Consider the following 17,368-nt stretch of genomic DNA (forward strand, 5'->3'; position numbering starts at 1 on the left):
AGTGCCCAAGGAGAGGTGATCTAACCTAGCCCCTGAGCACGGCCAGGGTCAGGAACCTGTGCTCTGGTCCTAACTTTGTCAATGCTCTGCTGTATAGCTCTTAGGTGGGTCACTTAACCTCTCTGTGTCTCAGTTTCCACATCTTTCAAAGGGGAATATGAAAGTGGCTTCCTCATAGTACTTCTAGGATAAACAAAGAGATAAAATGAAATACTCTACGTAAAAACCTAAGGGAACAGGTAGAAAAATGCTATACAAAGTATTATCATTCAATGATAAGATGCTCAAAATGTTATTCCATGTTCTCAATCATCTCACCCTCCGCCATACCCAATCCCAGCTTCAAGGCAATGAATTCTCTCAAAAAAGAAAGCCCTTTTTCTTATTTTGGTAGCTTCATGTCTAACCAGTAACTCTCTCAGTAAAGTAGACCCAAAGGCTCCTCTAAGCCAGGATGGCAACACTGAGGTTCTTTTTGTGGTTGGTGGGGACGGGGAGTCAAAACCATGAAGAAGCCTACAAAATATCAGGAAAGGGCCAGGCCACATACTCCTCTGAACCTCTCCCTGAGCCCAGGTTAATAAGGGCCAGAGATAGCTCCAAATGAGGACTTAAGAGTTCCTAGGACCTTCACTAACCCCACTGCCAACCCATAGCCACACAGTAGGGCAGCATCCCCTTGATGCTCAGAGAGCCCTGTGGGCCACCCACACAGGAACAAAGACTTCATGTTTGCACACGGCTCCCCTCCTTTCCTCCGTACAGTCTAGAGAAACAGAAGCAGGTCCCATTAAAGCAGCAGCAGCAATTTCTACATGGCTTCTCCTAACCCTTGAGCACTGCCAATCCCCATATTTCCTTCTGAACTACTGACATCTAGAGCTAGCTAACTTCTGGGCATCTTCTTATGTAGCTTCCACAGGAGAATGCCAACAATTCGAATTTACCTTTTTCCTCCCCCAAAATAGGCTCTTCTTCCCATGCTCCCACCTCAGTGAACGGCAATCCAGTAGGCAAGACAGACCTGGATGTCAAGCCAAAGGACCTTCTCTCTATCACTTCCCATCACCAATCAGACTCCAAGTCCAAAAGCTCCTGTGATCTGATCTCTTGAAGTCCATGCTTCCTTCTTATACCCATTGTTGCTGGTTCCATTCAATCTCTCCTTGTTCTCCTCTGTACTATTTTGGTCTCCCTTCTTATAGCTAAAGTGACCTTTCTAAAATTTAATTCAAACCATGTCCCTCCTTGCTAAGAAATCCTTCCTTCACTCCTCACAACACAACTCCCAAGACGAAACGCTAAACTTTGAGCACAATTTACAGGGCCTTCCAAGCACTCTGCTTCCATTCCCATCCCCCAGTCCACCTCATGTTCCCACCAAGCCAAGCAATCTGAAACCCCCTGAAGTACCCCAGGCTTTCTCTTACTTCTAGACCCTCCTACTGGCCGTTCCCTCTGATTATTTAGTCCAGCCCTCTCCCTCATCTCCCTTCACTAACCTGACTTCTTCAAATCTCAGCTTAAAATCATGTCCCCTAGAAAGTTCTCTGTGAACAGTTTTTCCAATGTTACATGCTCCTTCTCTCTACCCCAGTGACTACCCCAGCACTTTATCACATTTATTGTTGCTGCTCATTTAACCGTCTGTCTCTCCCGCTAGACTGTAAGCTCCAATGTGAGACTCTTATTCACCGATATGTGCCTGACACCTAGCAAAACATCTGGCACACACTAGGAGACAGATCTATATTTTTTTAACATTAAGTGAATAAATAACTGGACAGATGGATAGGTAAGTGGCCCATATATAAAAAGTTAAACCCCTGAGAGCCGCAAAGAGTCCATTTATAGCATCTCTATGGCCTCTAGGCCAAACTATTTTAACAGGGCAGGACAGGCCCAGCACAGACCAAAACCCAGTAATACTAGAGGCCTAGCCAGACTTCAAGAGCCACCAGGGATTTCCAAGTTACCATTTCATCTTTGCATCTCTTACTTTTCTGCAGTCTCTTCTCACATATCACTGGGATAGATTAAGATATACGTGGCGATGGTGCTGGGGGAAACATGGTGAGGGGCAGGAACGCAGAACAGCTGCAAAACTGGGGCTGCAGAGCCAGAGCCTTGTGCAGGGCTGAGTGCACAGGCTGGGGGTACCCAACACCTGACAGGGCTTCAAGTACATGGCTGACAGGAGGTGCAGGGGGGCCGAGGGAACCAGCCCAGAGAAGGCAAAAGGGTAGTGGAACAGGGACAGGGGAGACGGGAAGGGCCGAGTGAAGTTCTAGCTAGGAGTATGGCAAGGGTGAGGGTGAAGGGCAGGGATATGGGGAGAACAGATGACGAATTGTGGGGCTCTGGGTAGTTGCCAGAGTAAATGATGCCCTATAGCAAGCAGGGAAGTCAGCAGACAGGAAGGGCTCCAGTTGCTTATCTTTAAGAGCTCTCAGTGCCCCTAGCGGCTCAGTCACCTTGTCAGGACATCGCTGCAGACCACCCCCCCCCCGCCCCCCACCCCAACAAACTCTACTGATTCAAATTCTAAAGCCCATCAACTTTGGGTCACGCAGCCACATAAAATATTTTCCCCATTTTTGTTGCAGAGAAAAAACAGTTCAGTCTTTGGATTCTGACAAACCTCATTTTAAATAGACCTCAGCCCTTTCATCTACTAGCTATAGGGCCCTGAATCTCAGTTACCTCAGCTAGAAAATGGGGACGGCCACTTCACAGAACCATGAAGGCCCATGCCCCATTCCAGGCCCAGTGTAAGTGTGTCACAAATTGGCTTTCTTTCCCTTTTCCTTCCCCCTTCTACTCTAAACAAAGCCCAATTGGTCCCATTTCAAGTGTGTGTGTGGGAGTGGAAATGGGCATGGAGGAGGACCTATGTTGCTGACTCATTAGGACAGAAGGCATGAGTCAGGGCTGTGTAATATCCAGGGATGGAACAGGGACACTCCTCCCCCCACCCAGTCATCCTCATCCAGGTCCTTAGGGTCTTGGCTGGCAGTGGGTCCCATGTGGTCAGGGAAAGCAGGCTCCATTAGTACCTTTCTCACCACATTTGGAGAGGAGTGCTGGATGGTGCCGTCCAGTGGAGGGACACTGGGAGGGGTTTCCTCCCCAGGCGCCTGGGGCAAGTTAGCAGCAGTATTCTTGTCAAGAGGGAGAGCCGGCTTTGGACCTTCAGACGCTGAAGGCTCATCTGAAGCCTGAAGGAGAAAATAAGAACTTGGGTGGGTTTTCCTGCAAAGAACAGCAGCGCCGGCAAAGGCTGACACCCACCCTGTATTATTGCCCATTGTCACCAACTACGCATTGTGAACTGCTGGAAAATTTTCAGAAAGAAAGATCCTTTTATCTAAACTTTTCATGAGACTAATCCTAATATGACAGTCTTAGGATAGAAGCCAAAACGAGAATTCTGGTCAAACTCTTGTTGTATTCACCATAGTGATCCTAACACATCTGACTTAAATTTTGCCTGTGGTCCTCAATGAACCCTAGACCTTTCTCTGCCATCCTCAGGATGATTTCCTATCTCCTCAAAGGAACTGAGCCTCAGAGGGAGACATTTGAAGATGATCTGACATTGTCGGTGCTAAAGCATAAATGTGAGGCCTTATATTTTATAATAAAGTAAAAGTCCCTAGAGCTGCTTTGAAGATATAAATGTGATTACACATTTAAAGGAGACACCATAGGGGGAAGTGAGAAAGGACAGGGAGAAAAGGCGAGAATAGGAAAGTCTGGAAGAAAAGAAAAGCACGAGTTACAGATGAAGATGTGGAAACCAGCAAAGATCCCAGAGGTACGATCTATACCTCCTGAATTGGCTCTTAGCTGAGAGAAGAGAGGAGCAGCATTCATCACCCCCGCCCAATACCCCAGGGGAGAGAACAAGGCCTCTCCTGTGGAATTACAGTCAGCAGACCAGGATCCAAGTCTTGGCTCTGTCACTCAGTGTTTAGGATATCTAGGCAAAGTGCTTGCCCTCTCCAACCCCCAATTCTGTGCCTATAAAAATGATTGGCAATGCCTACCTAACACTGTTGATAGAATAAATGATAGAGTATATATAAAACATACCTAGCTAGAAGGTTTGAAACAAATTTGAAGTCTATAGCTGGTGGTGTTATAAAGATGCTACCCACTAGCATTACTGCATACCTGCTCTCCACTCCTTAAGGTCTCCCCTTCCATCTGAGATTCATAAGTTCCCAGCAAGAGAAATGAGAGGTCACAAAGACAAGAGATAACCTCCCTTCTGTCCTGGTAGTGGCAGGAGTGTGGCACAGCTCGGAAGGTTCGATTGATGGACAAGGTCCCTAGTGTCTGGAGAGTACTGGAGAGTACTCTGGAGAATACTGAGCCCAGATCTCTGTCAGGACTACTATGTTTCTGGGAGCTTTCCTGAGATGGGCAGTGGAGTCCAGGAAGGACTTGAAATGTGAGCGCCGAGTTCAAGGATGCCCACAGATGAAGAAACTGTGTTCCCTTTCAACCCAGTGACTGTGGAGGCTGTGTTTACCGAGTAATCCCAGAACAGGGAGAATGTGTGTTTCCCCTGCCAACCCCTCCCCAGCCACCCTGAGGCTCACCTGCACAGCATCCTCTTGGCTCTGGGACTGGACAGGCGCTGGCTGCCTCACAATGTAGTTGATCTGCCCCACAATGGTTTGCTGAAGATGCTGAGGAGATTTGGTCTGGTTCAGTTGTAGGCTGGGCTGTTGAGCCTGAAGGAGAAGCTCCAGGTCCTTCTGCATCTCTTCCAGCTCAAATTTGTGGTGCATTATATCCACATTCTGGGAACAGGCAGGCCCAGGAGGGCTCCCATGCTGACTAGAGGCCAGATGCTGGGACGGAGGTATGGGAGGCGGCGGCTGCTGGGGTGGAAGCGGTGGAGGGGGCAGAGGGGGCAGCTGCTGAGGCGGCTGCTGCTGAAAGTGGCTGAGCTTCAGCTTCTGGTGGTGGCCAAACTGGACTTGGATAGAGGGGGTCTGCAAGGTAGGCTGGGCATGGGCTCCTTGCTGAACGTCCTGCGGGGGCACGATGCATACCGGCTGGGAAGTCAGCTGTGGCGCCAGCCGCTGGGATGTGTTCTCCTGCTCCACAGGGGGCTGGGTTTCCAGCCAGGGCTGCATCAGCTTTGGGGGCTGAGGATGGCAAGCCAGCTCCTTCTCCCTGGGCGGCAGGGTAGAGCACTGCAGAGACCCCAGGTGTTGGGGGGCCATCTCAGAGGGCTGCCTAAAGCTGTGGGCTGTGTGTATGCTGGGTGGGGGGACCTGGCCTTTGAGGGAGGGTGAGGCTGGGGAGCAGTGGGAGCAGCACACAGAGGAGGAACACAGGGCTGGAGACTGGAACTTGTGTGAGGGGTGGCTGAGAGTCTCTTGCTGAGCCACTGGGGACGGGTGGCTTTGATAAAAGGATGACGGTCCCTGCAAGCCTCCATAAGCAGGAGTATCTGCCCGGGACAGCTGTCCACCTTCAGTAGTTATACAGCCTGGAAATTCAGAACAGAGAGTGTTTCCAAAAGTAACTGCGGTTATTCCCTGCTTGCCACTTCCAGCTCCTGGGACCAAAGGGCATCATTTGATAAACTTATACCAGGCACAGAGATGAGCAAATTCAACCCTGATCTCCAAGACTCAGACTAGAATGTTGCCAGCAATAGAACCAATGCAGACCTGCGGCGGCCAGGGGCGTTTGAGAAATTAGCTCAGCTTTTTCCAGATACTCAATCTCACTCTGTTTTTATCCCACTAGAAAAACTATGGGTTCCTTCAAACAGCACTCACTCCTTTTGAACACAGACTCAGACAAAAGAAAAAAAATCAGCATTGGGGGTGGGGAGGGAGCAGTCTGGAAAATTGCAAAGGGGAACTGACTGTGGGACAAATGACCAAGTCTCCAAATATAAGTCTGGGGGGTTGTGTTTTGGGTAAGAAGGATGGAAGGAGTCAGGGAACCCCAACATCATGTCAGCAGCAAGTGCCAGCATCATCCAGAGGTCTCTAAGCCCTGACGCGTGAGCAGACAGCATCTATCTCCAGCTCAGTCTCATGGCTTCTTCCGCTCATTGTTTCACTGATGCTTACTTAGGGGAAGACTCAGCAACTTGAGGGCCAGAGGTGTGTTCTAGTCACCTTTGGTCCCTTAGTGCCCAGCATGGGGTGCTGACCCACAGCAGGGGCCCACTTAAAGGTCTGTTGAATTAAATCAAAGGGGAGAGGGAAGCAAAAAAAAAAATAAATAAACCTAAATTTTATTCTTCACTCTGTCAAGTTCAAGAACAAAGACAGCAGGTGGCCATTAGCATAACAAACCTACATCAGGCCATCACCTTAGTTGTACTCTGCCTAAGACTGAATGCCAGGAAATCACTGCAGGAGGGAAGCTCAGGAATTATCTGCTTACATCTCAACTCCAAGGGGTAGTGGGGGTGACACTATCCCTCCTTCCCCTTCTCTCCCCCTCTCTCTGATGCTGATACCCATTTTGTGCCTACACACACACTAATACCCCCTGCAGGACCACAGAGACACACATTCACCTGCACTGCCACACAGCATTCTGGAGAGCAGGGCCACTGGCTTGTCTCCTCTCCAGCAATGAAACCAAGGTAATAGGGCATTCATGCAGAATGGAAAGCTCAGATTTCAAATGGTCCTGTTACAAAAGTCTGTGTTGGCACTGCTATTGAAGTTGTCCCCTCTCCCCAACCCTCCTCCTCCCCACACCCACACAAGGGTCTGCTGAGTGACTCCAGGACCACTGGCAGCCTCAGGGAGTCCTTTCTCTTGGGCCTACACTGACCTACCCAGTAAGCTAAGTAGATGTGCTCTCCTCATTTTTAGCAATTATGTAAAAGCCCACAGGATGGGCTCCGGCTCACCAAGGGAAGCCAGCTGCTTGGTCCAGAAGTTAGGCTCCCAGGTGAATCTGATACTCCAAGGGGAGCCCGGATCTGTGTTACAGTTTGTCTCTAGCAATCGTTGCATCTGAAACACAATCTGACAACAGCGCCAAAGGTCATTTCTGTGGACGTCTTGCACCTGAATGACAACTCCCTCTCCCTCACTCTTTGGACAGGTTGAAGGGCTTGGAGCCATGGGTCTTTAGCCTCAGGTCCCCTATATGCTCATTTCCTTGCACTGGTATCTTCATATCCCTTCCCCTGCCCTGTGCCCTCCCCCTTTCCTCTTATCCAGGTTATCCGGGTTTCTGGATTCCCTATAGTCTTCTCTCTTTCAGGCCTTAAACTGTTGGTAATTATCCCTCAGGATCACCTGCCTGGCAGCCCTCTGAAGAGTTCTATTCATTCTCCTATAACCTCAATGCAAAAGCCTATAGGGGCAGACACTCTCGAGCTCCCCACTGCTATTCTTTTGTCCACATGTAAAACTCCCATCCTCATCAACTGCCCTCCTCTTCCCTCATCCCTTGCATCCGTCTCCTATCATGAACTCTCCCATGCATCTAGGACTTTGGAAAATGTCCCAACCCACCCTGCTATCATCTAGTTAACTGATGTCCTGGTCACCGTCTTGGCCTTTTCTTCCTCCATCTTTTTAGTGTCAATCACCTTCACGTCTCTTTTCAGTTTGGGCACTGTACCCAGATGTTTCCTTCATCTAGAGACCTTCATCTGCAATGCCTGACCCCTGCTCTAACTAGTTCCCGCTCTTTCTGAGCACACTCTCTAGCCTCCCTGAATTTCCCAAGCCACGCTCCATTAGTCCCTAGGGCCAGCTCAGCTTCCCATCGTTTGCAGTCACAATATCACTAGGGCCTAATTCCCTCCGCATCACCGTCCATTAACTTTAGGTCAATACAGCCATCCTTAAAGCCATGTTATCTGGGGTCACTTCAGAGACCACCAACCTCCGGGGCACCCTGCTGTCCTTTCTCTTATCACTACTTTTCTTGTTGGCTTCCTCTTCCACTGTCCTCAGTGCCTAAATTCCTCACTTCTCGCCTCAGTTCCACTTACCCGGTGCCTAACCGTCTTATCACCTCCTACTTCAGAAAGCACAAGAGACACAAAAGACAAACTGCCCCCAAACTGGTACCCTGCCTACCTCCAAACATTATTTGGAGACCTTCCTGTCCTCCCCTCCTCCCCTTTTATGTTTAGGGTCAACTGGTTCCCTCTGCCTTCTCAGTATGCTTACCCCACCACACATCTCTTCTCCCTATCATTAACTTCTTCTCCCAAATACACTCGCGCAAATGTCTTCCATACTTAAAATCAATCTCCCAACTCTGTCCCTTCTCAAGCTACCTTATTTCCCTTTTTTTACTTCTGTTTCTACTTCCTCCTCTCCTTCCCTCAGTCCCCCCATACTAGCTTTTCACCCTCCTGTTTTGCTGAAATTTCTTTTAAAAGATGACTTGGGACCACCTGATTCCCAGATCTCAAGGCTTCTCTTCACTATTCATCCTCTTTTACCTAGGTAGCAACGATAATATTGACCACTTGTAATCTGAAATTCTGTTAATTTCTGTGCACCACCCCCTCCTACTTTTCCCACAATCCATTTCTGACTGTTGCTTCTCACCATCCTTCACTCTTCTTCTCCCTCCATCTATGCTGAGAATGCTAGTATTCCCCTCGGTTCCAGATGTCTTACCTTCCTCTTCCTTCATACACTCTTCCAAAGTACACCACCAATACCCCAGTGACTGCCAAATCTCTATCCCCAACCCCGACTTTCCCTCTGACTTCCAGACCCATCGATTGAAACAGATTTGGGACATCTCCTTTGAGATGCCCTGCAGGCACTTTAGATCCAACATAACCCAATATATACCCCACCAACATATTTCAAAATTCTCACTCCTCCTGGTCTTCACCACCCTCACAAACCCAACACCTCAACATCATCCTCAATGCCTCCTTCAAACACAAGCCCCCATTTGAACACAGATAACTGTCCCTGGGATGTCCAGAAAGAACACTGCTAGTATCCAGGCTCATGCCTAAATCCAAGACCTAACACAGAACTACAAAATTTCCCACCTGACTTGCCTGGAGGTAAGCAGGACTGTTTCAGCACCTGTCCTTGGCACTGTGGAGTTTGGTAAAAGATACTTTTCACTTACTAACCCCAAAGCAGTGATTACTGAGTTGGAGCTCTTACCAGCTCTTTGCTGAATAGGAAAGGGACACTGGTTTTGCTGCAGACAGCCCAGTTGATGAAATTCTGCACATGCTCAAACTGACGGTTGAGGACCATGATGTTCTGTAACTGCTGTTCCAGCTTCCGCTTTCTCTCATTAGTAATGCCCTGGGTATGGACAGAGAAGACAGAGTCCCTCATCCTATTCTTGGACTTCGGTCTACCTGTTTGGGGAGTTTGGTGGCTCATGTCTCAGTGGGAACCCTGATGGAGTGAGATGAGACTGTGTCCCCAAGTGGATGACAGTGGGACAGAGTGCTGCCGTGGGCAGCAGAAGGACACGGGAGAGGAGGGAGGGAGGTGGGTGAATTTTATAGTGCCAGTAGGGAATGTGTGATAAATGAAGGAGGACATGAACCAATGTCTGTATCTCTCGGGCATGACTTGTTTCATGGCTGTCTTTTCTGAGGCTGTAAGCCTGCATAGCCCAGGAAGGCAGTTGCCTTATAGCCATAGCACTGATGGGAGTTTGAACTGACTTTCTAGCACTTAATGAGCCATGTTCCCCAAATGAGACTGGACATTTTAAGATATAGGGAACAGTAGAGAGCTATGCAAATTGCACGTTTGAATTCCAGCTCAGGCAGCTCTGAGCCCTGGGATTAGTTTGATATGTGCCTGGTTTTTGACCTAGGGAGAACATCGACCCATCCATGTGACCCATCTGTCCTCGTATACCTCCAACTCCTCTATGAGCCCATTGGCCTGTTTGTTCAGCTCATTCATCAGAACCATCTTGGCCATTTTGATCTGGTTTTCCACCTTTCTGTGCTGATGCTTCACCTCAAAAATCCTATAAACAGAACATGACAAAGCATGGTGAGCTCCTCCCTCCAGGCTTATGAGGGACTAGAGACCGCAAACATAACAGCCAATATCTTAGAGGCTGCCTGTGAAGATCAGAGCCCAGCAGACACCAAATATAAAGAAAGGCTAACCTTCCTTCACCACCCTAACCTTGGTACTATGCAGCACACTGGATCTAAGTGGGCCAAGGGCCCAAAGCTCGACCAGCTTTTCTCTGGTAAATCTCAGGTCCACACTCAGGTCAACCCAATAGCTCACCGATTACACAGCACTGGAGGCAGCACAGAGAGAGTGAGTTATGTCACTGAACAATGCCATGCAGTAAAAAGAGCATGGGCAGAGACAGAAAATAGACTAGGGGTTGCAAAGGGCAGGGGACATTGGGGGGAATGGGGAATGACTACTAATGTGTATCAGGTGTCTTTTGGGAGTGATAAAGTATTCTAAAAGTAAACAGTAATACTGATTTATACAACTCTGTGAATATACTGAAAACCTCTGCATTGTAAAATTTAAAGGGCAATGTTACAGTATATAAATTATATCAGTAAAGGTTTTTTTTTTTTTTAAAGAACATGGGCTTTGATCACACAGATCTGCTTTCAAATCCAGTTGAATCACTGACTAGCTGTGTTCCTTTCTGAACCTCAGTTTTCTCATCAAAACGATAGAGATAATCCAACTCAAAAAATTATAAGAATTATACAAAATCATGCATGTAGATGCCCAACCCAGTGCCTGTCACATGATGAGCTCCTACTAATTCCTCTTCCCACATTAAATATCAATAGCCCCATATCACTTGTAGATTTATACAAAAGACACTGGGATAGGGTGGATAAGGGGCAAATTGCCACTGATTTACTACAACTTCATGATAAACCCAGAATCTGCTCTATGCCCTCCTTCTTGAGCACCTACCCCTGGCTATGTCAATGGCCACATTCAGAAGGCATGTGCTTAGGCCCAAACTCACACTGCTCACTCTGATCTAGCTTGGTTCCATCTACTAAGTGATGACCCAAAGCCCTTTCAGTGGCCCCAAGACCTCTAAGTTCCAGGACATATGTCTACTGGGACATATGCCCACATCTGTTTAACCCCTTGCATTCTTCCTAAGTACAACATCTGATAACCTGGTATCAGGATCCAGGATGTCAGGAAACATAGCATTTCCAGCATTGGCAAGGGGTTAGTATGTGTTACCTGTCCTCAATTTGTTTTGCAGATGTCTGTAGACTGGATTTCTTATGAGCCACCTGTGTAGTCACACTTTCTAGAAGCATCCTCTGGTTTTGCAAAACTTCTTCAAGATGTCTACATCTAAAGAAGGAGGCAAAGAAAAAGCTGAGGAGGGCTGAGCATGCCAGCCAAGCAAGAACCGCCACTGTGTATTGTCTCAGCCTGGCCCACAGAAGCTAGGATTATATCTAGGGAAAGTGCTGAGTCTTGGCCCTTCAGGCCTTTCCCAGAGAAGGCCCACAGTGGGAGCAGAGACAAAAACTCCAGTCTCAGGGCCCCAGACTAGCACAGGCAGGGAGAACATTTTGACACACTGGGAGCCCAGCACTAGCAAAGTGGAGTCCAGAGCCCTCCCGAGCCACCTGAGGGCAGCCGGCCAGCCGCACCTGTGTTCTTTGTGTTCCACCATGAGGCAGCTATGGCACGTGAGCACATCGCAGGTCTCACAGAATAGCTTGAGCACTTCCTGTGTGTGGAGAGGACAGTACAAGGCGAAGTCCCCAGAACCGCCACTCACTCCTGCCAGAGAAGATAGAGAAAGTGGGCTTCTCTTGCTCAGAAAGACTCTCAGGTAAGCTCCACTGAGCAGCCCTCAGCCCTCAATGAACACAGGGGAGACCAAGAACTTGGGGAGAAGGAAGAGAGGCCTCTCTCTGGGCCAGTGAGGTTTTCGGAGCACAGGAAAGAGTGCAAGCTAAGCCTGGCGGGACTTGCCCAGCTGTGAAGAAATCACACACCACCCAGCCCCAGACCCCTCACTGCCTGCCCAAAGCTGAGGAAGATTCTTGCTGCTGCAGCAACAGATCTCCTGCAGAGTAATGAATCCTCTAAAATTCAACCTAAACCTCTTCACTCGCCAGGATGCTGGGGGGAGGGGTGGAAGGAGGGGCTCCAGGCCAGATCACACGGATCATTAACTCTGGTTCCCGTGGGTGTCACAAAGGTAAAACCGCTCCCACTGTTCAAGGACCTTGGGCAAAGATGGTCAAGGAGACTGTCATTTAAAACAAGCGGCACTGAATGGACGAATGGATAAGCCCTGATCCTGGCTAATTAGACAAATCACTAAACAGAAGTGAGGCATGGCTGCTCTAAATGAAGGTGAAAGTAGGGAACTCAGCTGGCTCCCATGATAATTCATGACTGTTCTCTGCACCTCTGGCTCATACTCACCCCTCCCTGCCCTGTCTCCCCAACAAGGGAGAGCCTGGCATGAACTTGTCGTGTCCTCTGGGAAAAGCATGGAGGCCACCCCTACCCTCACCCCCAGCAGGGAAATAAGGTAAGAAAGAGCTGCTGCTTTGGGGCGCGTGAGCTGGTGAGGATGCAGGGAGAGCTACCTGGTGGTCCCTTGTGGGCCCGGGGAAAGAGCGGGCCCCCGGGCGCAGGGCCGTGCCGGTGCTCCTCGGTGCACGAGCTGCACAGCCAGCGGTTGCAGTAGGTGCACAGGATGTGCGCCGCCCTCTTCTCCTTGCATTCGGAGCAGTTCTGCAAGCACAGAGGTCTGCAGTTACTGACCCATCCTTCTCCGGGGGTGGGGGGCTCTCTGGGAGGGGCTGGGAGCCTGGAGGGCTGTTCCCTGGAGGGCAGTCAATTCTGGAGAGTCTCTGGGGAGGGCCACAAGGTGGCTCGTGAAGCAAAGCATCCTCTGTGACTAAAACAAGAGTGGCCTCGGGAGCTATTCCCCCAAGTCCCATGCTGCAGATGAGGACACTCGAGTAAGTAAGGCAAAGGGAGTCTCCCCAGGCATGCACAGTCTGCATGGGGTGGTGGACTGACAGGGTCAGTGGGCGATGCTGTGATAAAAGGCCACACCAAGTTCTAAGGAAGCGAAGTGGGGTTTCCCAGGGCTCAGCCTAAGATGTGCCAGGAACTATTTCATGAGGAGTGACTTCTTTTTTTTTTTTTTTAAGATTTTATTTATTTATTTGACAGACAGAGGTCACAAGTAGGCAGAGAGGCAGACAGAGAGAGAGGTGGAAGCAGGCTCCCCGCAGAGCAGAGAGCCCGATGTGGGGCTCAATCCCAGGACACCGGGACCATGACCTGAGCCGAAGGCAGAGGCTTTAACCCACTGAGCCACCCAGGTGCCCCGAGGAGTGACTTCTGATCGGATAGGGAATGACAAGTAAAAGTCTGCCGGGCAGATGAGGGATTGAAATGGGAGCGCAGAGGCAAAACAGAAAATCCCGTGTGCCCACAAAAAGGGAGCAGCCAGAGCTGTGGAAGTACAGAGAGAGATGATCACATAAGACCGAGAAAGAACGAGTACAGACCAACTCTCAGAGTCATGCCTCCACAACTGGGGCTTGCTTGGCCCAAGAGAACCTGGTCCTCTCCTAGTCCAGACGTTCATTCATTCGGTCAGCAAATATCTTGCAGGGCCAATTGTAAAAACATGAGGAAAAAGGAGATTTGGAAAAAATTGGCCTGTCTGGGCCTGAATAACACAGGCCATCAAAATGGTGTGGATTCTCACAGTGTCCTCTTACTGGCATCTGACAAACCCACAGTGGGGGGATAAAAGAAGAGAAATACAAGTTTTACTAATTAAACTATGACTTTCTTGAAAGCAAAGAACATGGGTATCTGTGTCCCTAGCTCCCAGCATAAGGCCCAACACATACCAGACATTTAATAAAAATTAGATACAGGATCAAGTAAGTAGATTGGGCAAATGGATCAAATGCAGTGGCAAGGGTACCCCCGAGGGAGGGACGAACAGGAGGTGCTAGTTAGTAAGTGATGTGAAATATCAGAAACTCAGGAAAAAGGTATTGGCTGCTAAATATGGGCAAGATTGATGAACCCATTTAGTTCAAGCTGGTATATAAGTTTCAACTCGGGGAGGGGGGCGGAATAAAAGCTTAGTACTGGTGTTTTCCAGTAAGAGCTATAAGAGAAAAATACACCCATTTTGCTTTCCCCAATTCAAGTATTTTGATACTCTTTGGATAAAAAGAAGGAAGGAAGGAAGGAAGGAAGGAAGGAAGGAAGGAAGGAAGGAAGGAAGGAAGGAGGGAAAGAAGGAAGGAAGGAAGGAAAGAAGGATGGAAGGAAGGAAGGGAGAGGGGGGGGAAGGAAGGGGAGGAGAGAGGAGGGGAGAAGGCTGGGTGGATGGGTGGATGGGTGGATGATTAGGCAAATTGATGGAGGAGTAACAAGTCAGATGAAGTGATGGGTGAACCGGTGAATTTATGAACAGGGGCCCCAAAGATTTCTGAAAAGGATCAGCTGTTTCTTTACTCGTCCAAACTTACCCTGGCCATCTTGGATTGCCCAGTAGAAACGCACTGCAGGAAAAAATGTTCAGTTACATCCCTGGTAAGGTATACTCGCTTACACCCAGGACAGGAGATGAGCTCTGGGAGGGGAGCAATAAAGCAGAGTCAGGGCAACATGGCAGATTATACATAAGGCCTAGACACAAGGTTTTTAAATATACAACACCAAGGTATGTGCCAGTGCCACTTATGTCAAAATGAACTACATTTTATGTCATGGCCTGCACTTAACATCTAGGTACTCTGAACATGGCCATCTCAGTAAGGGCCAGTCCTACAGACCTCCTTGCATCCTTGTCTTGGCCTGGTCCTGCCCCCCTCACAAGCCATTCTATCATAGACCCAACCCTGTTCTGGTTCTGATAACTGGGTACCTTCCTGCTGCTCCCACTCCTCATTCCCTAGCTCTGAGAGCCCAGCTCCTGTTACTGGCCAAGCTCCAGGGGGCCAGTTTAGCCCAGGGCATAGATCAAGCCACTAAGGTTCCCACACAGAAGAACGACTTTAAAGATCTCACAGCTAGAGCTTCAAGCAAGCTCTCCCCAGAGAAAGCAAGGCCTCCCTGCCTACTCATCTAGGAGGTATATTTCTCTTGCTACTGCCGATACCAGTCAGTCTGCCCATGAGGTACAGAGGGCTTTCGCTGGGCCTTCTCCATCCAGCCACGCTGCATGCACTGCCCATGTCTCACCCGTGAACATGAACATTTGGTCCTATCTCCTCTTCCTAGAGAAATGTAATAGTCTCCAAACTTTCCCCAGCACAAGGGGTACCTGGACTACATAAGCATCATGAGACTGCCACCCTGGAGACTAGAGTACTCTTTAGGCCCACCTCAAGAGCAGGAAACCCACTGCATGCAAGGAAATGAGGCTCCTGAGTAGGGCCAGCTGCCTGTGCCCAGGCATAGGGCCACCCAGAAAGCGGTGGCTATGGCAGCAAAGGCAGCAGGACCACCACAATCTGCTCAGCCTCATACCATCGAAATGAGACAATGGCAGTTGCAGTCAGACCAACTGAAGTCTAAATACCAGGTTTACCACCCAGTGACCTTGGTTGGGCTAGTCACTTAATCCCACTCAGCTCCTCTGTGCTCTGGTTTCTTCAGATGTAAAATAGGGAGAGAAAAAGAAGAGTTGCCATGAGGTTTATTTTCTGTAATACTTTAGAAAGCATCTGATCCTCGGCAAATGTTGACTTTGAATTCAAAAGTTTTCTCATATCCCATTCACAGCAAGGCCAGGACCTCAATTTCAACTCTCCCAGGTGATCGAAGTCAGAGAGTCTGAGAGGTCGAGCGAAAACATGGCCACGAGCTCTTCCACCCCCGCATCCATGCACGTGCAATCCTAACCATTAAAAGGGGGAGTCTATCTTCAACCCTTGGAAGCCAGGCTGCCTTCGTGACCTGCTCCGGCCACAGCAGACGTGACACTGAACAAGCTCCAAGCCTAGTCCTCAAGTGGCTTTGTATGATTCCGCTCTGCTCTCAGAACTCTATGACCACCCACATGGACAAGCCCAGGCTAGAGCTGCTGGAAGATGAGAGACCAGGCAGACCGACACCTTGGTTGTCTCAGGGGTTCCCTGGAACTCATCAAAAACCAGTTAGCCCCAACTGCCTCACCAGCTGAACACAGACACAGGAGTGACCACAGTGGGCACAGCTGGGATTAACCAAGCCCAGCCCAGCCTAGCCAAGCCCTGAAGAACCACCCGGAGAGTCCCAGTCCGAATGGCTGACCTTTAGAATCATCAATAAATTCAGCTTTTGTTAACTACTAAATTTTGAGTGTCTCCTCATGCAGCAACAGCTAACTGATCTATCCTGGAAAAATAAAAATCTACATCACACAAAGTAGTAATTCAATACTCTTTCTCCCCTTCTACCCCCAACACCCCCCAACAAAGAAACCCTCCCCAGCCTTCACAGAGCCATGGAGCTGCCATTTCCCAGATATTCTCCTGCCTGTCAAGAACAGTGGCCAAAGGTGAAAAAGAATGCTCTTCACAGGTGTCATCATCCAGGGGAATCCGGTGACTGTCCCTCCCTTCCACCTGGTTCGTCCTGAGGAGATCCTCCTCATCTACCCCCAGGTCAGAAATGCTGCTCTATTTTTTGAAAATGATTTCCACAAGGCTTCTGAGCCTCTGGAAGCAGATGTCCAAACATTAGTCTTATTTACCTCATGAAAAAAGAGAACTAATTGAAGAGATCAGGCAAGGCCTCATAGCACATCCTCTACTGCCTCTGGGCTTAAATGCCAAAGTCCACATCCTGGTACTCATAGCCCCTCCAAGTTGGCTTTACCCCTCTCTAGTCTCATCTTCAGTTTCACCTGCCCCGCACCCTGTGTCCTCGCCAGGGCAAATATCTCTGCTATCTTCTTAATATCAACCTCTGCCTAACTCTGCTCCTTCTCCCCTCCTTTTCAGATAAACTCCTATTCATCCTTTCAAACCTGTTTGAATGTTCTACCTTGGAGAAGAAAGGTTGATTTCCCTCAGGATGAGTTAATTATTCCCTTTTCTGGGTTCCCACAGCACCATGAACATCCTTCTAGTATGACAAATATCACATTGCATTTTAACTATCTGTTCATATGTCTGCATACAAAAATAATCCACAATTGTCACTAAAGGATATTGCATAATTTTTAGCAGATTGGACAATTATATTTCTTTTGGGTTTGGGTATCCCATGCGTATTCCTTGCACTCACAGCCACTGAAAGTAGTAAGAAGTCATCTGGAAGCTTTTAGGGTGATGAGAAAAAACCCAGCCAGGATGATAAAGGAATCAGGTCTGACCCAGAGCAGAAGTGCAGTGTTTGGGAAAGGCTGTGAA

The 17,368-nt window shown here is 48.8% G+C and overlaps 1 protein-coding gene across 2 annotated transcripts in view; it reads right to left on the reverse strand.

Moving 5' to 3' along the window:
* The window catches only part of TRIM66 (tripartite motif containing 66), a 57,246-nt gene that overhangs the window by 18,382 nt on the left and 21,496 nt on the right, over nucleotides 1-17,368 (reverse strand). For both annotated transcript variants that reach the window (XM_047692207.1, XM_047692208.1), the window contains 9 exons: nucleotides 14,498-14,601; nucleotides 12,578-12,725; nucleotides 11,624-11,756; nucleotides 11,202-11,318; nucleotides 9,867-9,981; nucleotides 9,150-9,296; nucleotides 6,902-7,019; nucleotides 4,608-5,509; nucleotides 3,057-3,218 (listed from right to left, as the gene is read on the reverse strand). In XM_047692207.1, the coding sequence (XP_047548163.1) occupies nucleotides 3,057-3,218; nucleotides 4,608-5,509; nucleotides 6,902-7,019; nucleotides 9,150-9,296; nucleotides 9,867-9,981; nucleotides 11,202-11,318; nucleotides 11,624-11,756; nucleotides 12,578-12,725; nucleotides 14,498-14,601 (1,946 nt within the window). The remainder of the gene's footprint in view (nucleotides 1-3,056; nucleotides 3,219-4,607; nucleotides 5,510-6,901; nucleotides 7,020-9,149; nucleotides 9,297-9,866; nucleotides 9,982-11,201; nucleotides 11,319-11,623; nucleotides 11,757-12,577; nucleotides 12,726-14,497; nucleotides 14,602-17,368) is intronic.

The sequence above is a fragment of the Lutra lutra genome, chromosome 10 (assembly GCF_902655055.1).
Source record: "Lutra lutra chromosome 10, mLutLut1.2, whole genome shotgun sequence".
NCBI lineage: Eukaryota > Metazoa > Chordata > Mammalia > Carnivora > Mustelidae > Lutra > Lutra lutra.